The following is a 24,522-nucleotide window of genomic DNA, read 5'->3' as shown; positions in this document are numbered from 1 at the left end:
TGTTGATGTGGCTGCTGCTGGTAGGTTTTCTTGTTGTTTTTTTAGCATCAAATGCTTTGGCGAACTTTTGGCTTAGTTGTTGTTGGCGATTTGTTGTTTGTAGCTTTTGTATTAGCCATAGAACATAGTTGTTGCCTGCATTGTTGTTTTCGTTGATGACCGACTGACTGAACCTGCTGCAGCTGACGATGTTGATATTGCCGCCGTGTTGTTGCTGCTGCTGCACTTGGTGTTGCTGCTGTTGCCGTTCATTGTTTGTATTTTGAGATAGACAGGGGGGAGGGGGAGTTTTAAAACGTTTTGTGCTTATTGTTTTAGACACTTGTCATGGAATGAATTTGCAAACTATTTTATTTGGTTGTCTCTTGCCCTTTTAGGCAATTGTAAACAATATCTGTTGTTTGTTTTCGTTTGCTTGCTCGCTTTTTGATGAATTGTTTATGGGCATTTGGCTAACGATGGGGAAGAACAATAAAAATTTAATTTTTAAAATATTTTCCATGTGTGCTTTTTACGGATTTCACATTTCTTTCCCGCTTCTGATGATGATGCGAAATGGCAGCCCATATGCCAAAAGATTTATGACCATACAAAATGGCAAGCGCCTGTCTTGCCCCTGCTCCCCGATGCCCCATGAATTATGCAATGAAATTTATTTCATTTTTCCCATTTCAGGGCGAGAGCACATGAGCATTTTTTAGGAGTGTCGAGGTCGTCGACAGACTTCTGTTATTGTTATAAATGGGGGAGAAATGATTCTTTAATTTATGAAAAAAGCAGCGTATTTTTTTTCAGATGCACCAAACACGCAGAAGGAATTTTTAAATATGAAGAGGGACACAAAACTTGCCCCCCGGCACATTGACACCTAGACATTCGCTGAGTTTCTTCTTCCTGACATGGCCCATTGTCCCCGGCCACTTTTGTCGCCTGTCTTTTCATCCACTTATTAGTCTGCGTTTTGCAAATATTTGCATACGAGGCACGTTTCAGACATTTTTCCTTAGCTCATTCCCTTTATTTTGTTCCTATTATTATTATTACTCTTGCTGCCACTCAGCTTTCCCCGATTTTCCATTTTCCTCTTCTCAGCTTGCTTTGTTGTAGTGTAAATGCGAGATTTCTTTGCACCACATTAAGCAAGTGGAAAAAATGGGTTGAAATGTGCGGGATAAAGTATTTAAATCAGTTATGAAATTTTTAATGTCGGCAAGTTGGCGTATAACATTAATTCCTCCAAGGCAATAAAGAAGTTACAGAGGTTACATTAATTGTAGGATATTAAATAAAAGAAAAAGGAAATAATGAGTTCAGTATTTTTAATAAGGCCCTTAATAATGTCTTGAAAGCTATGAAAGAACAAATGAAATGTTGTAATATTAATATTATATAAAAACGAAATATATTTAAGGTTAAAATAAAAAAAAAAAGTTTTTTTACATGAAATGTATTGATTTAAGTAAGCAACTTATCCACACACATTTCAAAATAATTTTTTTTTTTTTGTAATGCGATATGAGAAAAGCAAAACTATGAACTTCCACTTATTAAGCATCCAAGCTCGAGACTTGGTGCCGGCTTAAGAGTTGGCTTCACAAGGATACCCGTCGTCGATTGATAGCTTGCACATTTCCGAGAACTAATCCTTAAGACGACCCCCGTAATCCACTTAATCCTCCGAGCCAAACACGTTGCTGCCTATCAGACAAACGATTTCGAAAACGGAATAAAGGAAACGCCGTAAGGACTTTTGGCAGGCCTCCCCGTTGTCCGTTGTCCTTTATCCTCAATCCCCCTTTGACGACCCTTGATTGCTGCTGTTTTTCGGGCCCTTCCACGGGCGCCACATCAATTTGTAATTTGTAAATGAAATTGCCCTTGCTCGGGCTTCCCTTTTTTGCGCCCACCAGAAAAATGCAAATTTGTCAAATTGATTTAAAGCCCCGGTGTCGGCCAATTTAAATGCCAAAAATTAATTACACATGCACGCGCACACATGAGCTTTGACTGAGTTTTATATATGTATTTTTCTTTTTTTTTTGTTTTTTTAATTCCTGCTTGAGCCGTCTTTGCATGACACTTTTGGGTGTTTGGAAACTTTTGATCTGCGCTAGGACTGCCGCTTGCCTGATAAATAACACAGCCGATTGCCGATACTCGCACTTGCACTCGTCCTCGTCGCCACTGGCACCTCACACATTCAGTTGGCAGCTCTGGCCCAAGTCAAGTATCCGCACCGGTGGCCCGCCGCTAAACGAACTCCGCCGCGCTCCCGAGTAAACTGACTTAGGGCAACGAGCTGCGCCAGCAGGTGACCCGAACTGGGCCTCGGCCATTGCCCGAAGCTCGGTCTTATCAGAGCCGAAGGATAACCCGAGAGAGGGCAACGCAGTCGCACATGGGAGAGCCGGCTTTCGTTGGTGATTGGTGTGTGGTGGCTTTCTGCTCTACTCGTTGGTGAAAGGACCCATGTGCCGCGGTGAATCTCGGCTCTTATCAGAGGTGCTCGGAGGGGGGGACAGGTCTTATCGGCCTCCAGACTGCAGCCCCGCTCCATATCCTTGCCAGCTGACTTGTCCTTCGGGCTGACGAATGTGGGCAGGCGTCTGGCAGGAATGTGCCAAAATGTCAGGCAAGCAAGCTGGTTTTGGTTGCGCCAAAGCCGATGATAAGACCAATTCACTTACCATCGTAGAAAACCTGATTTTCTTATAATACCACCGGATGATTTTCAGAAAGTCACGGTACTGTCAAACTGGTTATCAGCAGAGATACAGTGCTTTTACAGTGCTAATATTAAAGTTAATCTAAAAATTAAATTACAACTCATAAGAATAAAGATTTTAATTACAAATACAAATTTCTTTCGCAAACTATATGATTTAGTTTTTGTGAAAAAAGGCAAGGCAAATTTCTACCACTAGTGTTCCATTTCACCAGGATCCTGATGAACAGCTTCATCATTAGCTCCTGTCAAACTAGCTATCAGCAGAGATATAGTGCATTTACAGTGAATTGAATTACAACATATAAGAATAATGATTTATTAATTACAAACACAAAGTTCTTTCGCCAACTATATGATTTAGTTTTTGTGAAACATAAAATTTGCATGCCCTCGTTTCTGTTTTCCAATACAAAGCAAGGCAAATTTCTACCTATTTTTCCATTTCACGAGGATCCTGATGAACAGCTTCAGCGCAAGGACAACGTGTTTCCGCCACGCTTTGTAGAGCCACAATGCCCAGGCAACAGCTCCTCAGCTCCTTCCTCCGCTGGCGGACACCTCGGAACATTCATTCCGACTTTCATGCTCTTGTCTGCCGGAGATTGTTATGTTTTGGCCACTCCATTGGGGCGATGTTCGCGGTGCTGGACGCCGGAAGAAAATCCATCGCTTATGCGCGCTTTCCTCGGGGCAAAATCAATGCAGCGGCATGTCAGCCTGGTTTATTGGCTTCCATTCGGACACTAAGGAGGCCAAACTAATTACCGTGAATAATAAATCAGATCCCTGTCATAGACTGCCATTAGTTTGACACCACCCTCCTGCTGCCCGACATCCCACTGGCCAACGGGAGAGCTCTTCTAGCATTTATGCAAATTGGCAGCAATGGCAGTGCCCGCGGCGAATATCGCAGCAATGGCCGAGTATCGGACTTGGCTCGCTGCCTTCTGCCTTCTGCATTATTAATTGCAATTTGCTTGCTATTTTTCCAAGAAAAGTGTACCAGCTATAACCTAATAATAGTCAAGCACATGCCGCTTCCCTGACCACGCCGACAATAGAGTTTATTTATGCAAAATTAATTGATTTCTATCGAAAACGAAGGGGTAATGGAAAATGCAATTGACACATTTTTCTCGGAAAATAATGAGGGGTAATTTATAATCATGGCACAATTGAAAGCTCTTAAAATAGGAGCCACGTTGCGTGACTTTGCCGATGATGGACTCAAATTGTTACAAATTAAGTTTTTCTAGATCGAAAAAATATGGCCCATGTCAATACAGAAGAAATGACTGGTTCCTGTGCAACACAAGAAATTTTAATTAATGCAATATATTAGGATTAGATACCTCACCTCAGTTGCCTGAAGAAGTTAACCTTCTTGCGTGATTCGGAAAGATTATGCATATGATCATCAAGAAACTTAAAATCCAGGCCCGTGGCAAACTCAAAATCGTTTTTCGGCTTTCGATTGAATAAGGGATCTGGTGTTTCGGTCTTTTGAACAAAGGGCTTACAGCGATTTGGATACGGCTGGGAGTATTGCCTTGTGTAGCTCGACAACATGGGGGGTTCCATAGTGTCCTCTATTATTGAAATGCCGTATCGGGGACTGCGGAAAAGTTTAGTAAATGCTTACATAGCATATATTCGTTTAACGAAAACTGCACCAACTCCATATAAGTACGGATTTTTTCAATCAGTTACCGGGTATCGAAACAAAAGACCTTAAGCTGCACTTCTTACTACTCGCATTTTACTCCCAAATACCCTTTATTTCCCTAAACAGCATGATTTTCCACTCACTCATCCATATTGAACGACTGAAAGTTGACCAGCTTTTTCTGCTGCGTAGAAATCGTCCTTAAACCCTTAGCGCCCTCCTCGAGCATCGCCTGTGTGGTGCTCTTCAATTCATCCTTGCCCATTGGTTCCCACAGCTTGGTTTTCTTTTTGCACGCCATTTTGACTGGGATTGTGTGTGTGCCGGAACAGTGAGTGAAAATGTGAACAAAGTTTACTGGGCGATCTGAAATGTTTCTCAGAGTGAATTCCTTTCAACCTTTGAGCCCAGCTCGCCATAATCCCCAGTGCACAAAAACAGAAATCACATCATTAAACTGCCAGCGTGGTGCTGGCAGTCGTTGCACATTATTATGAGCGCCACAATTGAATTCACAAGCGGATTTGTTGCGGGCGAAGGCAAATGATTTCAGAATCAATAGCCGATGAAAATGAAAATCGAATAGTGGGTCATCGGTGGAAATGTACAGGACTCGCATTGAAAGGGGGCCTTGTGGGCGGCGTGTTCCGGTGTGTTTAGTGGCCAACCCGACTACAATGGCCAATAACAATGGCTGATTGGCTCTTTGGCGTCTCCCATAATGAGCTGCCACCTCTATTTGCACTTGCAGCGGCATTAATACGAGCTAATTAAACAAATATTGTGTTCATCCGACTACGAGTGTCCATGCATGAATGTGTGCACGTTGCTGTTACGATTAGGTGGTGTGTAGATATGTCTCGCGAGTAGCATTACAAAAAATTTTGGAAATGTTCTATTATTTAGAAAACTAAAATTCTTTAAAAAACTACAAAATTATGTATATTTAAATTTATAAGAAGTTAAATAAACAACTTCTACTTTAAATATATATTACGACATCTAAATATATTTGAAAAGACCTTCTATAAAATCTGTACTCTGTGAGCAATCTCACATTTTAAAGGAGTTTGAATCTTAAATAAAGTAATCTTATCATAGTGATTCCTAGGAAAATGAGTCGCCTTTATATACACTCACGACTCCAGTCACGAGTGCTGCATAAAGTCTTGGCCGGGAGTGTATCTATTGCCGTGATTACGCATATCAGACGCCTTGTATCAACAGTCGACATCGGGTCGTCGATGACACCAAGCCGAGTGTTCAACAACATAATGCGATGGCCGTCGCGGGGAATTGGCGGAAACGGAAGTGATGCAGAAAATGAACGCACGGCGATCGGGGTCGGCGGGGGGTTCGTGTGGCTCATAAATTATGGGGTTGCATTTTGCAGCCGGTGCATTTTGCGGCGCATAATTTGCATTTTTAAGCATTTCACAGTGCGTTGGACATAATTAAAAACAACGACACTAAGGCTTCTGACCGCGAGTCCTGCCCCAGCACCGAGTCTGGAACCCATTGCAAAAAACTTCGCTTAACCTTGACAGGGTTGATCAAAGACACAGAGAACAACAAGATATATCAAAAAGAAAAAGTTAACTTGCAGTATGCAAGAACCATAAGTTTACTGCTAGCAGCCTTTGCTAATTTTAGAACCTGATAGCGCAGTGCAAAGATGTTGCCGACAGTCAACTTTCTCACCTTCATGTTTTCCTCGTCCCCAGTTGGCTTTTACAAGGTTTTCTGGGGGCGTGGCAGCATCAACTTCGGGGGCAGGCAGCCATGGTGCACTTAACAAATTAATGTCAAGCCACAATAAAAGTCAACAGCTGGCTTGCAACAGGGGCGGCGAAAGGCAAAGCTGTGTTTTGCCCTCTTAGGCGAAGGGGTGGCAGTGAAAGTGGCGGGTAAAAGGGGGTAGTACGTGCAATGAACGGAATCCGACACACATAAGTTAAACAAATATACTGCGCACCCGCACACACATAAAAATCCAGATGCAGATGCAGATGCCCAGATGCACAGTTGGCCGTCGTAAAGACTCCAGAAAGGGGCAAGTGCACCTGCTGCCAAAGACTCCGAACTCGTAGCAGAGATGCTGAATCAAATTCTCATATTAAATAATCGAATTCCTCGCATGCACATCATTTTAAATTCACGTTCGCACTTTCCTTCAGATCCGCATCCACTGCACATTCATTTTACATTCACATCCTCGCTTTTAGAACGGTTTGCCTTTCTCTCCGAAAATTTCGCCCAGTTCTTTGTATCTTGCATCTTTAAGCAATTTTTCTCGCCAACTCGCTTTGCCCGAGATTTTGCGCTTGACATATAATTTTTATGAGACTACTCAAGGGCGCGGAATAATGGGGGCTTACGGATAAAAACAAAAAATGTGAAATTTAATTTAAAGTGAAATTATCAAAAATATGTGAAAATAAGTTCATTTCTTAACTGTATTTGAATATGGGGGTTTTACCCATAAACAAACCAACAGCCCCCATTTAAAAAGAAACTCTACACCCCTGTTTAAGCATTTTCTGTATCCTTTATTTGCGGATGGCAGAAACTTCTGGCACGCACGTCCGCCCCAACTTTTGATGGCTGAGGTGTGAAATTTTGCGAGCTGTACGAGCCAAATAGGCATAAAATTATTTAAAACTCGGCGCGAGACTGCAGAAAAGGATGCGTCTTGAATGCGAGGCAGTTTCGCGCTTCTCATACTCCATTAATAGTGTTTAATTTCTCTCTTTAATTTTAAGGGACTACTGTTCCATTTGCTGCCAGGCCTGGACGTATTCCTGGTAGAAATCAGAAAGCAGGTGAGGAACACGCTGCAGAGCCTGTTCCAAAGGAACCAACTCGGGTTCATTGAGATTCGTAAACTTTATGTAGAGAAACTGCTCCTTGTGGGTGTTTTGTACCATGTCTAATATCGATTCTACTTCATAGCCCCGCTCAAAAGCATCGATTGTGGGAACCGGTGGAAGATTGGCTAGATCTGCAGAGAACTTTTTGACCGGTTTCTTAACGGTTTGAACTAGAGTGCTGAGAGGTGGTATTGTTGGCAAGGCGCAGGTTCGTTTAGCCGCATGTTTCTAAGGAAGTTATTATTAGTTATGGTGGCTGAATTATTTTACTCGAATATTCACCCACATTGTCCTGGAGCAATGGAATTCTGCGTTTTCGAACGGCTGATTCCATTTCGACTTTTAAATATATATATTTGTTCCTGTTGAATTGTTTCTGTGTATCAGGGCTATGTATACACTGAAGTTTAACTCTTTTTTCTTCTTCCGAGTGGCACTTCATAGCCGGCTCCTCTCTGGAAATTCATATGACTTTCGCTTCTGTTGCCTGTTTTACAAATGAACTTCCTGCGGCCAAAACAACTTCACGGCACTTTGAGCCGGCCCATGGCAACCGGCAACCCATGGAGATGGAAGGCAGGGGGAAATGCAGTTAAATGAGCGGAAATACGAAATTAACTCGCCACGAAAGCACAGAGCAAACAAAGAAATTGTTGTGCAACTAAAAAAATATCCCCACACACTCGCAGAGGAAAGAAAAATGAAGAGGAAATAGAGAATGAGAAAATCAAGTGCCGTGGCAAAAAAAGGGGTAAAAACGCAATTGAAAGCAAGCAAAGCGGCAGAACAGAAAAAATGTATAATAGCAGAATAAACGTTGCCACTTGGCCAAATTTAATGCAAATATTTGGCCAGCCGCAAACGGAAATGTTGTCTCTCCCGCCCCGACGAAAAGCTTTCGATGCCTTTCCCTAATGCGCTGCGGCTTGGTAAATCGCGAAAAATTAAGAAATTAAAGTAAGTAAAATCCTGCCCATGAACCAACTTCCATGCACATTTGCAAAATGCCACCCGCCACCCATTTTAAATTATCCTCCACATAGAATTCCGCTGAGCTTGATAAATAGAAGCGCAGCATTCGAGCACTGTGCATGATTTATATCTTCTACGCCTTGTTTTTGGTCGGTCTCTTGTATATTTCCTTGCTGTGACAACAACGCACTTTTCGGGACTTTCGAAATTGTATTTAACTGCTGGGGTATCCCAAGAGGACGGGGAAGTCCTTCGGTCGGCATTTAAAATTAAACAAACATTCTGCCTCGCCATGGAAATGACAATAAAAATAGCATCAAATTTATGGCATACCGAAATAGAGAGGTGGAGGACACGAAAATGGAACAGGAGGAGAAGGACCTCGTTGAGGGCATTTTATTCTCTGCATCGTCCTTTTATTTCGACTCCATTTTGTCTGTCATTCACTCAAAGCAAAAGGTTTGTTTCAAGATACAATTGTTAAGAACTCCACTATTTATAATAATAATTTTATTTTTAAAATAATATATACATTAATATTGACACATAAATTCATATCATCATATTCTTATTTATTGAAAAGGTGAAGGCAGATCATTTGGTTACAATCACATTTAGATCAAAACAAGTAAGAAATAATTTTAAAATGTATTTTTTTTTAATATACTTGAGTTGATACATATTAGTTTTTAGTCTTTAGTTTTTGAGCGTTTTCTTTATTTTTCCTGAGTGTTTTTTGGCAAGCGGCGTCTACTGCTTGGCACTGACTTTGCCTTTTTCAGCCGCACTGACTTTGCACAATTAATGGCCACCTTCTGCTGTTCCCCTGCCACCACCACCACTTACCAGCCATTCCCAATTCCGCGCAATTATTGCGGCCATTGTGTGAGAACCTTTTGCCAAGTGTCTTGTGTGTCATCGTCACCGCTAAATTTAACATAATCCTCGGATGCTTCAGACCGAAGGCTGCCCACTCCGGCGGCTCCTGTTGGGCGCCAGGAAAATTGTTGGCAGCTGACGCGACTTGGCCAGGATGTTACTCGAGGTCCTTTGTGTTAGCCCTTTTCCGCTGCTGGTGCTCATTCGCCTGCCGCTTTTCTTCCTGCGCATAATTAATTTCACGTTCTTGCCAAAAATTATGCGACAGGATTTGTTTGCCCACGCTCATTTCCCTTCACCGAAAAGTCCTTTACTTTGATTTCATTCTACTCCAGTCTTGTTGTATTTATTTTGCATCTTGGCAGCATCTCGTCAGGCGCCGAACGAACTTAAATCCTTCGGCGGACCGTCAAGTTGGCCAATTGTGCTGCAAAGTCAGCTTAAAATAAGAAGTTTCCGGAATAGTCAGTGTAAACGGCTAAGCCATTTTGAATGCAGAAAATTCCATTGTCGTGTCGAAGAAGTTGAGAGCTGCAAAGTGAATTTCCTATACTAATAGGTTTATTTTAATGGAAATTCCGAAGGAATTTGTATACTTGCCATGTCCACATACACATATGTTGAGGCTTTTCGTATTAATATGGTTTTTTAAGGAAATAAAGATGTCTGGCTGACCGAAAAGTTGGCCAGCTTAAAGAGCTCTACCATATGGATGAAATGCAATACTTCAATATACAATTCTTCTTATGCAGCTTAAATTTGATTTTCAAGACAACTTGACCCTCAAGAATGGCTGCATTCAAAATGCAAACAAAAGGCGATATAGACAAACAATATCAAAAATGTATATTTATCACTGGCACAATGCAAGCACAAAGATTTTGCACATTGCTTCGCATAAGCTGAACCCCGGAATTCACACTTGGTCATTTATAATTGTTTTCCAGCTGCAATCGATAACAATTCAAATCCATTGATGCCAATAAACAATTATTGCAGCCAACAGCAAAACAGCAAAACAGAGCTCTCCCATCGCCCCAATTTACGCCGTTTTCCCTGCCGGCTGGGCTCAAATGGGTTCTAGGCCATCAGCCCCATTAGCCACAGAGTGGTATTCGCATACGAGTATAAGCCAACGGACATTTGGCCAGACTATCGTTGAGCTTTTTATCTTCATAAAAACACCACCAGACAAAACACACATACTGCACGAGATGACACACAAATTCATAGCAAAAATGTTCAAAAATTGGCGAACGAAAAATGTAGTGAAAGCCCAGGGTGGGACGACGAGGATTGAAAGGGGAGGAAAATCCCACCGAGGAGCACTAAATAAAGTTTGCAATGAAAAACTATTAGGGAGTCGGCACAAAAAAAAATTCACTTAGAACATCATGCGAAAAAATAACAACAGGACAGCAACAAAAAAGAAACGAAAGGAAGTTTATCCACCCATGGAAAGTCCTATTCTCCTATTTGCAAATTCCAAGAGAGGCAATGAAATGGCAACCGACTGAATGGGATTGGAGGAATTCAAGGGACTTTTTTTGTGGGGGAGACGAAACAGGAAATTAAAATCGAATCGTGTGTGCTTTGAATTGTGCATCTTCCATCTGAGCACATGGATCTTTGTTTTCGCGTATCTGTACATCTGTGCATCTGTGGGCTCTCCCTTCGATAAGTAGGCGCCCCAACGCCCAACACCAGAAAGTGTTTAATTTGATAGGACCCCAGGGACTTCAAGTTGAGTTCGGGATGGGGTTTGGTCAAAAACTTTTTGCCGTTACCTTGACTTCCAGAATTTATGTGCAAAGTTTCGCGCGTCTGCGTTTCTCTGTGTCTGTGTGTGTGCGTTGCCCAATTATGCAATTTTAGCGCATAAATTTCATGACTCGCGACCGGCGGCCATTGCTGGGAGGAAGCTCCAGATTCGGTAACCAGCTCCAGCTCCAGCTCGAGCTGCAGCTCCAGTTTCAGTTTCAGCTCCGGCTTCCTACTCCACATTCCCCCGGCACATCCAACTTCGGTTGGATGTTCACACAACTGCGACTTTCTAATTAAAGCGTCCAGTTGGCGGGACATTTTTCCTGGCCCAGTCCCAGCTTAAGAATCGTTGCCATCCTGACTGGCTTGAATGCAGCACCAAAATGGGTAAAACCTCAGAAGGGTATTCACGAACAGTAGGGAAAATTGTAATATGACCAAGTTTGGCAAAGTATTTTATAGTTAATTTCGCTTTCAAAAACCCCGTGTCCCTAATGAATGCCAGCCAATCTGCTCAGATATTCATTTATCCCGAAATGCACAATGAACTCCGAGAGTATTCCATCTTCGTCTCGTTGCGGGTCCGCTGATGCTGAGGAGTTGAGTCTTGGTCCCGCTCGTAAATATAAAAGTTGGCATCGCTCCCCGGAGACAAATCAGTTTGATTTTGATTGCATCTTTTACGGCCTTTGGCACCCTATAACTTTTTCCGGCTCACCTTGGCGGCCCCGTGAATTCTGAAGTGGCAAAGAAAGCGGCGACACAGGTCCAAACCGAAGCCCGGAGCAGATGTCGGGTTGAGTACTATCATGGCAGATGGTTGTCTTAATCCCGACCTGCTGCACTGAAAGAAATTGTACAGGCAAGTGGAGACCAAGTAATAATGCTCAACTGACCAAAAATTACTATAAATGTATAAAGTACATTTGAAAATATTAAATATCTTACATTATATTTCTTTCAGTGGACATTTCCGTTCTTCTTCCGCTCAACTGCAGTTTGGCATTATTGGGACATGTCCTGTATGTGTTTCGTCATGTTTTGTAGCCCGTCCGTCGTCCTCCGTCCTCGGTCCTTCGGCGTTCGTCTGCTTTTACTTGCCAGGATAAGCTCGTAAAACTTTTCGTAAGCCAAGAACCGACAAAAGCGAGGAAAAAACTTGACTTTCTTTATTTGTTGTTGCGCTTTTTCTGGCTTTGTTTGCCGGAAGTTTTATGCGTGAGCCGAAAGGTGACCAAACAGCATGGGAAACAAGGAAAATTAAGGACTTTAATGAATCGTTGGGGAGCGGTTGAGGAACCTGCGAGGAGGACGAATAAAGAAAAATATACCTCCGCAATGGCAGGTCTAAAAAAATTTCACACACAAAATGCTTTTACAATTGAAATGTCAATAATGTTTTATGACATTGCAGCGATGGGTCCAAGGAAAACAAATCAAGGAAACCAGCCACCAACAGCCCGCAAAATATTTTCATTTGCCTGACAAATCTTGACATGCAACGGCAATCAAAAGCGACGGCTTCGGCCTTCCTGTCCTGCCAGGGGGCAGTAGGGGGTTAAGGTTGCGGGCGCCACCAAAACAGGACAACATTTTGTGGCCTGTCTTGCGGTGTTTGCCTGAAATTGGCCAGAAACAAACGCAAAAAAGTTCCAACGATAAAAGGGACAGAGGAAATCCAATTCAAAATGCCATCAGACATTCTAATTTCATTCATTTTTCAATACAATTCCAGGGTCCGGCTTCCACTCGCTTCCTTGTGGCCGCATAAATTGTGACTCCGATAAAGGCAAAACAGGCAAAATATACGAAATCACAATGCGACGAGAACGAAAACAGTGACAGGGCCTGCTCCTTGGATGCGTGACTTCGAATTTCAAACCACGCTCGTTCAAGTCAACTTAAGTTTCATCAATTTCTTTTTACGTGCTCCTATATGATTGTAGAGTAACTTGTTTCCTCTTCCGTAATATTAATAACTAAGGCCCTTTTATAAATTTTAAGTTTTTCAGTAGTGCATCTACAATTTTATACAAAAACGTTTGAAAGAGCTTAGGATTTTTTAAGTTAATTATTGTTGGTTGTAAATTTCTATTCATTTTTTTTAAGCCGTTTATGGTTCCTGTTTGCCACGGGTATTTTATGGGCATTGATTTTTTAAACACATTTTTCTATTCATTAAAAGTGCCACAGACTTAAAATAAATGCTTTTTTAACAGACAATGTAGTGACACTAACCTAGTGTTTCAGTATCAGTTCCATCTGCAAAGGACCTTGGAGGAAAAAAAAGTTAAACAAAACGCGAGTCCAGAAAAAATGTCAAAATGGAAACCTCGCACACGTAAAAGATTTTTGTAGTCCTACAGTTTTCTCTGCCAGAAATGAATTTCCATTTAAATGGGTAGTTTAACCTGAGACCTATGACCATTAATTGAAACTTGATCTAGGTCTTGAGGGCGAATTGAAATTCCCCATTGTTTTGATCGGATGAGCGAAATTGAATTGGGCCGCGGATAAATGATAATTATCATCGCAAAGCTCGTATCCAATGTTCACTGTAAACTAATTAAACGTGCAGCAGCAATAGAAATAATGGGCAACGCTTTCCCCCAATATGCAATCACAAATTAATTGTGGCAATAATTGCTTTATAAATAACTATAAGACCACAACTAGCAGCTTGCAGAACATATATGTATGTACGTTTGTGGCTTGCACTCGAATATATGCATGTATGTTTATATATAGGTGTGTGTATAGGCAGGTGTGCGAGTGTAGAAGTTGTGTCAGTGGGAGTTTCCTTCTTGCAGCCCATTGAAACGTCAGATAGTTAATAAGCATTTCAAGCTGATTTAAACTGATTCGAGACCGCATCGCGAAAAGACCGATGACGCATTAAGTTAAGAGAATAGTATGAAAACAAATTTGTATAAAGCTTTATATCTATAAGCTGTTTTGATTTTTTATAAAATACAGAAAAGTTACCAAAGAGTGTGTAGATATTTTATTATACTGGGTATCATTATTTAGTAAAATAAAAAATAAGCGTGTATGTACTTGCCGCGATATTAATGGTATACTAGTATTTCCAGCTCGTACATAGAATACTACTATATTGAATATATAACGACATAATAATCCTTAAGATAATAGAAATAACACATAATTTTCTAAGTGCATTCTTGGATCCAATTGAAGAGGATGGGAAAGTGGCTGGGCTTAATACTCGCCTAATGAGGCCAACGGCGCGTATGATTGATTTAGGTAACGGTGAGCGTGGGGCTGAGTAAAATCCGCTTGGGGCTGGGATTTCTATTTGCATAATTCATAATTCAATTGATTCGCACTTTAAAGCAGTGGCAGCGCTTCTAGCCCTGCCAAAATAGTCTTGATAAGAAACGATTAGCGCTTAATGCATTTATTTTATCGGATTTACCTGATGGGCATATGCACAGACATTATTATAATGCCTCTGGCATATTCCATATCTCTTAGTAATGAAAAAGTAAATGAGGGAAATAGTCCCTACCTGATTGACCAATCAGAGTTACAGACGTGCAGGATTCTAGTTGTTACGATTTTCCAACACCAGACATTTTTAAGTGGAAAGTGAATAAAATGCATGTCGAGTCTGAATGTGAGTTTCGCCTTTCCCCTTATTACCGTAATTATTTTTCCACAGTTAATGAAATCAATTTATTTAATACAAACACAAGTACAATAGTGCTATTAATTTAAGGTATTTCTTATGAAGTCAGCACAAATTGATATAACAAACCAAAATGAGCTAATTCAGTGAAATATTTTTCAAAAGCCATTGGCTCACTTACGTAAGACATAAGTGACTCACTTGGTCGCCGCCTTATCCTGATCCACTTGTGATGTCCTTGGGGAGGACGCTCATTATGAAAATTGTGTTCGCTGTGTATTTGGCACTTCGATAACAGTATTAACAACAAATGTTTCATCATTGACTGCTGACCAATTTTGTCGGCATTGCCAATTTGGGGCTACTGCTACCCTCGTCTTCGTTTTTTATACCGATTTTCCTTTTCTCCCTTGCGAGCTGAATGGGCTGCCTGAATTTGGAGTACGTCCGCTGTCAACAGCATTTGTTGAACGCTTTCTGGGGGCCCCTCCGCTCGCTCACCCGCCCCTACTCGCCCCACTCGCAAGGACTTTTCCCATTCAGACTTATGAAGCATCGAGCATTGTTGTGCCGGGACAGCCGTTGACAGCCAGAAAGGAGACAAGTTTTTCTTTCGTTTCGGCTTGGACAAAACGGTGCGTAGTTGAGCGCAGCTGCTTCAAAATATAATAAATAAATAAACATAATTTATAAGTAGCAGATTTTTTACGTCTGTGTTGGCACAAATACTTGAGCACTCCCGCTTCCATACGCCGACAAGGATCTGCTCGGCACTGAAATTTATTTCATTTTTATCTCGCCAGATGAATGCGGTGCCATGTTGCGGGTATTTTTGCCGAGCCAAGAGCGCTGAGCGCTGAGACAAAACACGATGAGATTAAGCATCTTTTTTCACGGGATTCCCTTATTTTGTGGGTTTCTGTGGGCTTGCGTGTGGGGGTGGGCATGGCACATCAAGTGCATTGCGTGTCCTTACGTAAGCAGGATGTTGATGATTCAATTCACAATTTGTGCTGATACTTTGCTTCTTTATCATCCTCCTTGAGAAATTCCCGAAATAGACGCTTGAGAAGAATTTTGATGTACCTCAAGGATGTATTAGATAAAATACAATTCTAATGTAAATAAATTTTTATAATAAGCTTTAACACTTTTATGGTGTTCTTTCTATGTAATAAACTCTAAAAATATCATGTACATATATTAAATAAGAGAATCTTTTACTCCAGAGTTACAACTTCAAAGTTAATAATAGTTAGTAATAGTTAATAACTTTAGGCTGAGAGGTAAACATCGTTTTGCTTTTAGCGATCTGCCACCCACTCAGCGTTACGTTGACCCATCGCTGCTGTGGTTCGCGTACCCTTCACCACTCAACCTACTTGACCCACACTGCCTCCATATTGCACTTTAGATTGTCAAAACCACAGCGGTCCCGCCCTGATTTTGTTCTTCCCTAGCTGCTGCTAAAAATGCCAAGCCGAAATGAAGAACAAAGAATTCGTTGAAGGCCTGGCTAACCGGAAGTCGAAAACACAAACGAACTAAAAGCCGCACTCAGCAGCAGCGCGGTATACATAATAGTATATATATAAATATATATATATATATATATGGCTGTATGTGGGTGTGACGGACAAGGCCGGGAAAACCTCACCCACATACTCGACTCAAGCCGAAGGGGGGCTCATTCAAATGGTTCCATATTTCTCGACAATTTAGGACACCATTAGCGAAAAATTATTACTGTGCAGCCAGTAAGTGGAGTGCGAGGAGTCCTAGTGGGAGTCCCGCGGAGGGAATTTTCCAGGGCAACGGCTGGGGCTAAAACTGGGGAAAAAATAGGCGACAATAGGAGAGGGCTGCGTCGTCCGGTTTTTGGCAGTGACAAGCCCGCAGCAGCCATATAAATCCTAAGGGGGAAAATCGAAGAAAACTCTGCTTTGTACAGTGACTCAGATTATGCTACAGTGTTAGTAAATTAGAAGCCACTAATATTTATCTGTCAGCAAACTACCTTATTTGGTATTCTTTATTTTCATTTAATACATTTAATATACTTTTTATATCACATTTATAGAACAAAATAAACAAAAAATAAAATATATTATATTTTTGTGTTTACAAGAAGCCAATAATATTTATTTGTAAGCAACCTACTTGTTTTGGTTCTTTATTTTTATTTAATCATTTAGTAAACTTTTCTATATCACACTTTCAATTATTCTTAGAACAGAAAAATATTTTATTTTGGTGTTTACAAACAAAATATAAGTATAATTTAACATTTGCATATTTAATGTAGAGGATAACAAAGTAATTCATATTAAATTATTTATTTGTTAGATTTATAAATTTACCGCGCCTAACAAGAAAATATTTTTTAATATTTTTTTTTAATATTATTTTATTATAATTTTGATTTTATTTTTATAAGAACAGAGACAATTCAAATAATTATCGAAATATGTCCAACCCGTGAGCTTAACTCTTGGCCAACAACCAACCACTGTACAGTTGTTGTGCTTTGCCCTTTTTGTTGTATTTTGGGAAAAGCGCGGAAAACTTATGTGGGTGCTTAAGTGAACCATTAGCGCCGCGCGTCATTAAGTTGTTTCCGCTTCGCACACTTCTCGCTCTGTTTTCCATTTCGGTTGTGGGAAAGAAAAAGTGATACGGACACGGATCCGGATCCGAGTCTAGGCCCAGACACGCCGCACGGGCGGAGTTGTAGGGCGTACTCGGGGGAGGAATCTGGTTGTGGAGCAGGTCACATCATTAATGGTTATGGACCCGGACCCAGATCCACATCCAGACTATTACCAGACACCCAAGACGGTCTTGCTTTTGCGAGTCCTTTGCGGTTCATTGACCAGACGGAGGGCGTGTTGATTTATGCCGCTCCAATGGTAAATGGGCGACGGCCCTGTCGTTTTCCCAGTGCCAGTAGGCTCAACATGTTTTCCGCCCGCTTTCCTTTTTCAGCTGGGATGGGGGAATCGGGGAATGGGGCCTGCCAAGTCAAGTCCACACCCCAGCCAGTGTGAAGAGCAAATTTCAATTAAACACAAATCGGTGCAAAAACCACACGAAACGTCAGGTAGCTGAGTTGTTAGTGTTGGACTTGTTGGACTTGTTGGCCAGGCCAACAAGCGCTGCCAGCACTCGACAGCCGCAGGCAAACAGACACTACCACCACCAGTCCATCGAGGAACTCAACTAACCATCAATGCCATTTAGCGCCATGACCACCTGCAGTCCACTGCAGTCCGGCTCGACTCCGTTTAGCTCGGGTCAGTTGAGAGCGGAGCAGTTGGGAGCGATTGGGAGCAGTTTCGAGTTGCACGGCACGTCAGTTTGTGTACCACTTGAGCGGTAGGCCCAGTAGATAAGGACACTGTCGGAAAAGGCCACTTTGTCCTCACAAGTTAATTCAATACAAATTTACAAGTTTTATTTAATTTGCCAACGGCACGCTTAAGGAATACTTGTAAACAAGTTGAGAGAATGACATCCAGACCTATATGTATAGGTCCTACGTCAATGCTTTATGGCACATAAGTATGTATGTATTAGTCTTATATTCTTTAATTTTTTGCGCTTGAAAGTCGGCTATTAATCAAGCCGTCATATACCTTTTGAAGCCCTTACAGAGAGCATATTGAATTCAGTCAGAAAATAATAAGCTCACCTAAATTAAAACTAGTAGTCAACTAACTGCTTGACCACTGGATGAATCTTAGTGGCCATTTCTTCCTTGCAGTGCAAGCACCTGAAACACAGCTGCAGGACGATGGTGTGCGTGCAACCGGTTAATGACAAATAAAACCCCCTGGCAGAACGGCAATCGCAGCCGCGCGGGATCAGCAGCCTGAAAATGCCTGACGACCCGACAGCCATTACGGGCTAAATGGATTTGATGAGCGTTTATGTGCAGTGGCGGCGATTGCATGTTCTAATTATGACAAAGGGCCGGACTTGCCACCCACCGACACAGCGACCCTTGCCCCTTGCCCCCTGAACCTTGCTCCTGCGCATTTGGCCTTGTCTTGCGGTGTGTACGGGAGGTATTCAGGTGTGCGAGTGGCAGTTGCACTTGCCTTCCACAGGCAACGTGTTATGTAAATGTTTGCCTTTATCGCCGTTCAACGAGCTAAGCGCAAATTAAATTTGTTATGAATAGACGGGGAAACGTGGCAACCACAAGCCACGGGAATGCATTTATTAGCCAGAGAGTGCTTAGCGGAAATCTACTGACAGCTTATAAAAATCCGCCAATAATAGTGGTAATCTGTTAATATAGAAGTTTAACAAGTTATTTATTCCAATAATAAGTTTGTAATGTTTGAATACTGACCATATTTTTGATAGATATAGCTTTTCATGATATAGCCGCAGTCGAAACTCGCTGTCATTCTTGCTTACCTTTCATTTTTAATTAGTCCATTTCGGCTTGAATAACACCTGTTAACAAAAAGAGGACTTTTGGGAAAGTTTCATGCATGTTGCATTGAATCTAAGGGATTAGATTGAAACTGAGTTTGATTAATTAGTATATAATACTGCGCTGTAAAGTTCTGACTGAAATCAATACACCCTTTGCAAGGCTGCCTACGAAAATACTTGCAATCGAAATGAATACCTTGCAGAAAATGGCTTCACATGAACCCCACCACTGCCAGTGGTTAATCTGAAACCAAATATCAAAATCGGTTTGTAAGGCTCCGGAACTGAATGCTACTGAAAATTGCCATAGAAATACGCACACACAAAGTTATTATTATTTGTACCTTAGCCGTATTTCTTTGGCTCGCATTGAGCCCGGCCAGCCAGTTGGCTTATCAGATATCCGCCTCCTGGTCACGCCCCTTGCAAACCGAATTTGCATGTTTATTGTGCGGTGGCTTTATGGCTGTAATAGCAATAATTAAGGCTTATTTACAAGCTCACAATGCCTGGCTTGGGCGATGGCGACAACAATTAGAGCGCCCTCGCCACGAGAATAACGACCCAACACCCAACAACCAACAGCAGAGGAGGATAACCACTGCAGGGGCCACTGACTACAGGTAACAGCAGCTGGCCAACAGGATCCAGGCATCCTGCGTCCTTGGCTGTGTTCGGTGCAAGTGTGTGGTCATTTGACGGCTCATATTGGTAATTATTTGCACATTGGGACAAGGATAACACACACGGAGCACTAACGGGTAGCTGAGGGTGTGGTGGTGAGGGGTAGCACGAGGTGTTCAGGGACAGTCGAACGCTTTGATTAGCCGCACCTCCCACTCGACCATCCACTCAACCACCCACTCAACCACCCGAGAGCAACACAATCAATGGCGGCCAAGGCAGCAGGAACTGCATGCCAATGCAGTTGATCGAAGCTGGTACACAGAAGAAAACTTTGGTGCACAGTTGTTGAAAAACGTTTAGATTAAATACGACATAAAATACAGGATTTATTCAGATTAAACGAATAAAGCTAAGTACTTTAAAAAGCTATCATACGCCTGAAATTCTATAAAAAATAAAAAAACTTTGCTGACAAATATGCCATTTTTCTATGTGCTGTTTCTAGCGCTCGGCTCGCAGCTCGCAGCTCTCAGCTCTTGGACGCTTTTAGCTGGCAAATGAAATGAAATGCTTCCCGAATTGCCGATTGAGCTGAAGCAATTTGGTTTATATCTTTTATGTACGCCAAACACAAACATTTTGCACGTAAAGGCAATAAACCCTGCACATGCCCTTTGTGTGTAAAACGCAGGTGAGGTGGCATTGAAAGCAAGTAGAATTCAGCTGGAGTGGAAGGAATTTCAGCGAAGCCGACAGGAAGCTCCCTGCCAATGACGATATCATTTCAAATTGTTTTCAATCAAATGTGACTTGCATCTGTAATTTGTATGCAAACGAGTAACGAGTTGCCTTCCCGGTTTTCCCCGCCCAATCCCATCAAACTGATTTGTGATTGACATGCTGGGAATGCTGCGGAAATGGTTGGAAAAGAAAAGCTGACGCAGTGGCTGCCAACGGAAAATAAACTGCCTCAGAGGCAAACTCTTCCAAACCTGGCCAGTTGATTAGGTTTTGATCGTGTCTTGGCGGTGCAGTGGAGTGAGATTGGAAACCGGCTCTGGGAAATACGAAAACCAGAACCACACTTTCTCTCATTTATATAAACTGATCTATAACTCGAAATTTTTTTAATTTCACAGAGATTCGTTCCACAATAACTAAAAAAACGTAAAAACGTGCGACAGAAAATGCAATATTATAAAATAAGTAACTATATTAAAAAGAAATCCTGAGGCAAATTGATTTATTTGAAGTTTAGGACGCCATTTACAATTTAGATATACATTTACTTCAAATATTACCCGATCAATGGTGTGAGTCACTGCACTTGTTACATTAAGGCTTTGGTTCATCAACTGCATGTGGCCCACGATATGGATAAAATACCCATGTTTTGGATTCACTGCACTTGTTACATGAATGCCTTGGTTCATCAACTGCATTTGGCCCAGGATACGGATAAGGATATGGAGCCTTCCTACCTGGCTTTGGTTCATCAACTGCATTTGGCCCAGGATATGGATAAGGATATGGACCCTTCCTTCCTGGCTTTGGTTCATCAACTGCATTTGGCCCAGGATATGGATAAGGATATGGACCCTTCCTTCCTGGCTTTGGTTCATCAACTGCATTTGGCCCAGGATATGGATAAGGATATGGACCCTTCCATGGTTTGGATTCACTGCATTGGTCACATGAATGCTTCGGTTCATCACTGATTTTATGGATAGGATATGGATCTTCTTCTGCTTTGGCTCATCACTGCATTTGGCCCAGGATATGGATAAGGATATGGACCCTTCCATGGTTTGGATTCACTGCATTGGTCACATGAATGCTTCGGTTCATCAACTGCATTTGGCCCAGGATATGGATAAGGATATGGACCCTTCCTTCCTGGCTTTGGCTCATCAACTGCATTTGGCCCAGGATATGGATAAGGATATGGACCCTTCCATGGTTTGGATTCACTGCATTGGTCACATGAATGCTTCGGTTCATCAACTGCATTTGGCCCAGGATATGGATAAGGATATGGACCCTTCCTTCCTGGCTTTGGCTCATCAACTGCATTTGGCCCAGGATATGGATAAGGATATGGACCCTTCCATGGTTTGGATTCACTGCATTGGTCACATGAATGCTTCGGTTCATCAACTGCATTTGGCCCAGGATATGGATAAGGATATGGACTCTTCCTTCCTGGCTTTGGTTCATCAACTGCATTTGGCCCGATATGATAAGATATGACCTTCATGGTTTGGATTCACTGCATTGGTCACATGAATGCTTCGGTTCATCAACTGCATTTGGCCCAGGATATGGATAAGGATATGGACTCTTCCTTCCTGGCTTTGGTTCATCAACTGCATTTGGCCCAGGATATGGATAAAATACCCATGTTTTGGATTCATTGCACTTGTTACATGAATGCCTTGATTCATCAACTGCATTTGGCCCAGGATATGGATAAGGATATGGACCCTTCCTTCCTGGCCTTGGTTCATCAACTGCATTTGGCCCAGGATATGGATAAGGATATGGACCCTTCCTTCCTGGCTTTGGTTCATCAACTGCATTTGGCCCAGGATATGGATAAGGATATGGACCGTCCAATGTATTGGATCCACTGCACTTGTTACATGGTTGGGTTGGATATTGACCAGGATATGGACCAAAAGGATCCCGAGGCACGGGTACAGGATACGGTATTACAATTGTTTGATTTATAACTTGTATGGGACGTACTCCTGAGCCCGTTTCTGGAGGGATAGTGACTTGAATATTTTCTTTGGGTTGGTCCGGACACTGCATACAACGCTTGCAAAGGTCCCACGTACACGAAAACTTGCATTTAAGTTTGATTTTAAGGCACAACAACGTTCTGGGCATTACGCCGGCATTTTTTGTCTCTCCCAGTAGTCCTTTGGGAGATTCAGTCCTGTTCGCTGCGCAAAGGAGCAGGAATGAAAGGATCAAGAAGGCAGCCTTCCACTTCATTTTAATATCGTGTCTAGCAGAATATGTCTAATCTGACGCTACAATCCAATTGAAAATATATTTTAACTGAGTAGCTTATAAGTAAAAAAAACATGTACAAGTTCTTAACTTATTTAGGTATGCCACATTCGTTGTGGTTGTATTTTAAATTATATTTTGACGCTGAAATCCAAATGGAAATACTTCTTAACCGAATATCAAATAGGTAAAATCGTATAAAAGAATGTGAAAGTGCCTAATTTATTTAGCTATGCCATATTCGTTAGGGTTAATTTTAAATGCATTTTCTCTTGAAATATAAGACGAGGTATTGTCTACTTGACTTTTAACTTGTGAGGGACGGTACTGGTTTTAACTTGTCTTTTTGGGCGTTGAGTTGGACGCTGGCGACCTGGTTTATATCACGGCCTACATTTCATGCCAATTTTTCTTGCGCATGAAATACTACATTTTCTTCACATCTGCCACCTAATGATTTTTAGATCTTGGCTTCACATTTCCATGTCACTTCCTGGTTACCTCAGCACTTCTTCAAACGAACTCATCGCATTCGCTCCACAAATAAACAGGAATAAATGGAGATGGAGGTCTTCGATTTCGGTTTGATAAGGTAACAAATAATGTCATAATCCAAATGTAAGGTACATCATCTAAATCAAATGAAAACAAATTTTCAATCTTTATATTCTGCCATTTTAGATTGGTTAATTTAAAAAGTTGACCATGAATTCAGGCAGAATGCGCAAAAAGATGAGTCGCAGCTGTGGTAACTGTATTTAAATTAAATCTAAAAAAACTATGTTTATCACTTCTATTTATTAAATTGGATTTCTTTCCTAATAATTGAATAGTTTTATTATTTTACAATTTGCGTCTCACGTAACAAGCCTAATATTAAAAAAAATGTTATAATTTTATTAACATATATTTTGACGTATTATTACTTGCGTGCCGTTTGTCTGTCTCTGTTTTTATTTGAGCCACGGCAGTTCGCAATGTTAATTAAATTACAATGCGCGTGTTAATTACTTAATGAAGCGAATTGTTGCATCCATTGTCCATTATGCACTCTGCACGTCAGTGGCAGCTTCACTCGATTGTGCAATGGCCGATGACGGCCACAAAGGACTTCTTCATCAACGACATCATCATTTACTTTCACTGAACTTTGACCCGACCGAACTGCCCACTTTTTGTCCCCTTCATCAGCGTCTTTGCCGGCGGCTTAGCCCGCCTTTTGTCTGTCTGAGGGCCATTAGGATGGATATGCTAGCAGACCGCTCATTAAAGGCCGAGAATAAAAACGGCGAATGGAAAAAGGTTAGGGGCGTTTGGGGCAAACCAAGAAAGCACAGATGCTAAGAATAGTACGCTTTTCTAAGAAATACCCGTATTGTCTTCGGTCTGTGAACCTAATAGAACCTAATAAAAGGAGGTTTAATCTCTGAAACAATATGATACATTTTGCCCACATTTACCCTCTGATATGTCCAATCTTTAAAGGTCAACTGTTTTAAAAACCATATTTCCGTTCATTTTTAAAGAATCTTTAGGCAACAATGAAAATAGCTGTGCTTTTGATACAACAAACATCGGCATTGCATATTTTATTTTGTATACACTACGAACATAATTTTAATTCTAACAGTAGGGAACGCTATAGTCAATTTGCTCGACTCTCAGATACCTTGGAGTCGGTTTGTTTTCTGCTAAAATATGGCTCTCATAATTTAGACAAACACACAAAGGCAAACACGGATTGAGCCCTTTATCAGTGTAGGTTTGAGGTTTTTCGGGCTTTCCGGTTTTTCACCTAAGAGCTTACACATGTGAGTTGTAGAGCCAAAGAGCCTGCGGAAATCTACTCGCACTGTTGATTTAGTTTGCACTTGTTGCGTGGCTAACAAATTGTTATCCTTTA

General features: G+C 41.5%; 4 protein-coding genes and 1 long non-coding RNA gene across 8 annotated transcripts; 3 read left to right on the top strand and 2 right to left on the bottom strand.

Moving 5' to 3' along the window:
* Positions 1-3,083: 3,083 nt before the first annotated feature.
* Positions 3,084-4,779, bottom strand: LOC122626077. Its single transcript, XM_043806200.1, has 3 exons — positions 4,538-4,779; positions 4,086-4,343; positions 3,084-4,030 (listed from the first exon to the last, which is right to left on the bottom strand). Exons 1-3 carry the CDS (start codon positions 4,693-4,695, stop codon positions 4,006-4,008), a joined length of 441 nt encoding a protein of 146 aa, XP_043662135.1. The 5' UTR covers positions 4,696-4,779; the 3' UTR covers positions 3,084-4,005.
* A 1,996-nt stretch (positions 4,780-6,775) lies between these two features.
* On the bottom strand, positions 6,776-7,710 carry LOC122626340 (heterochromatin protein 1). 2 transcript variants are annotated; one of them, XM_043806559.1, is made up of 2 exons: positions 7,551-7,710; positions 6,776-7,492 (listed from the first exon to the last, which is right to left on the bottom strand). In XM_043806559.1, exons 1-2 carry the CDS (start codon positions 7,704-7,706, stop codon positions 7,160-7,162), a joined length of 489 nt encoding a protein of 162 aa, XP_043662494.1. In that variant the 5' UTR covers positions 7,707-7,710; the 3' UTR covers positions 6,776-7,159. The 2 variants fall into 2 exon arrangements, with proteins under 2 accessions (XP_043662494.1, XP_043662495.1); XM_043806560.1 differs by having other exon boundaries at positions 7,547-7,695.
* Positions 7,711-20,842: 13,132 nt separating this feature from the next.
* On the top strand, positions 20,843-21,851 carry LOC122626024. The gene is made up of 2 exons (XM_043806130.1): positions 20,843-21,295; positions 21,432-21,851. The coding sequence occupies exons 1-2, from the start codon at positions 20,975-20,977 to the stop codon at positions 21,849-21,851; spliced, it is 741 nt and encodes a 246-aa protein (XP_043662065.1). The 5' UTR covers positions 20,843-20,974.
* LOC122625863 lies at positions 21,851-22,650 on the top strand. Its single transcript, XM_043805899.1, has 2 exons — positions 21,851-22,147; positions 22,211-22,650. The coding sequence occupies exons 1-2, from the start codon at positions 21,857-21,859 to the stop codon at positions 22,331-22,333; spliced, it is 414 nt and encodes a 137-aa protein (XP_043661834.1). The 5' UTR covers positions 21,851-21,856; the 3' UTR covers positions 22,334-22,650.
* A 276-nt stretch (positions 22,651-22,926) lies between these two features.
* On the top strand, positions 22,927-23,444 carry LOC122626517. Of its 3 annotated transcripts, none has more exons than XR_006326711.1 (2): positions 22,927-23,211; positions 23,301-23,444. It is a non-coding gene; the product is annotated as an uncharacterized LOC122626517 (long non-coding RNA). The 3 variants fall into 3 exon arrangements; XR_006326709.1 differs by having other exon boundaries at positions 22,927-23,237; XR_006326710.1 differs by having other exon boundaries at positions 22,927-23,242.
* The last annotated feature ends 1,078 nt before the right edge of the window (positions 23,445-24,522 follow it).

Source organism: Drosophila teissieri, chromosome 2L, assembly GCF_016746235.2.
Source record: "Drosophila teissieri strain GT53w chromosome 2L, Prin_Dtei_1.1, whole genome shotgun sequence".
In the NCBI taxonomy this organism is placed as follows: domain Eukaryota; kingdom Metazoa; phylum Arthropoda; class Insecta; order Diptera; family Drosophilidae; genus Drosophila; species Drosophila teissieri.
This window is presented reverse-complemented; position numbering and strand designations above follow the sequence as displayed.

Excerpts from the sequence above, each read along its gene's own strand:
- LOC122626077 (XM_043806200.1), bottom strand. The coding sequence starts at position 4,695 with ATGGCGTGCAAAAAGAAAACCAAGCTGTGGGAACCAATGGGCAAGGAT. Across the intron at positions 4,344-4,537 it reads CAGTCGTTCAATATGGATGA|TCCCCGATACGGCATTTCAA; the intron begins GTGAGTGGAAAA and ends ACTTTTCCGCAG. Across the intron at positions 4,031-4,085 it reads AACTTCTTCAGGCAACTGAG|GAACCAGTCATTTCTTCTGT; the intron begins GTGAGGTATCTA and ends TGTGTTGCACAG.
- LOC122626340 (XM_043806559.1), bottom strand. The coding sequence starts at position 7,706 with ATGAAGTGCCACTCGGAAGAAGAAAAAAGAGTTAAACTTCAGTGTATA. Across the intron at positions 7,493-7,550 it reads TTCCATTGCTCCAGGACAAT|AAACATGCGGCTAAACGAAC; the intron begins GTGGGTGAATAT and ends TAACTTCCTTAG.
- LOC122626024 (XM_043806130.1), top strand. The coding sequence starts at position 20,975 with ATGGATAAAATACCCATGTTTTGGATTCACTGCACTTGTTACATGAAT. Across the intron at positions 21,296-21,431 it reads GGATTCACTGCATTGGTCAC|ATGAATGCTTCGGTTCATCA; the intron begins ATGAATGCTTCG and ends TGCATTGGTCAC.
- LOC122625863 (XM_043805899.1), top strand. The coding sequence starts at position 21,857 with ATGGTTTGGATTCACTGCATTGGTCACATGAATGCTTCGGTTCATCAA. Across the intron at positions 22,148-22,210 it reads ATATGGATAAGGATATGGAC|CGTCCAATGTATTGGATCCA; the intron begins CCTTCCTTCCTG and ends AAGGATATGGAC.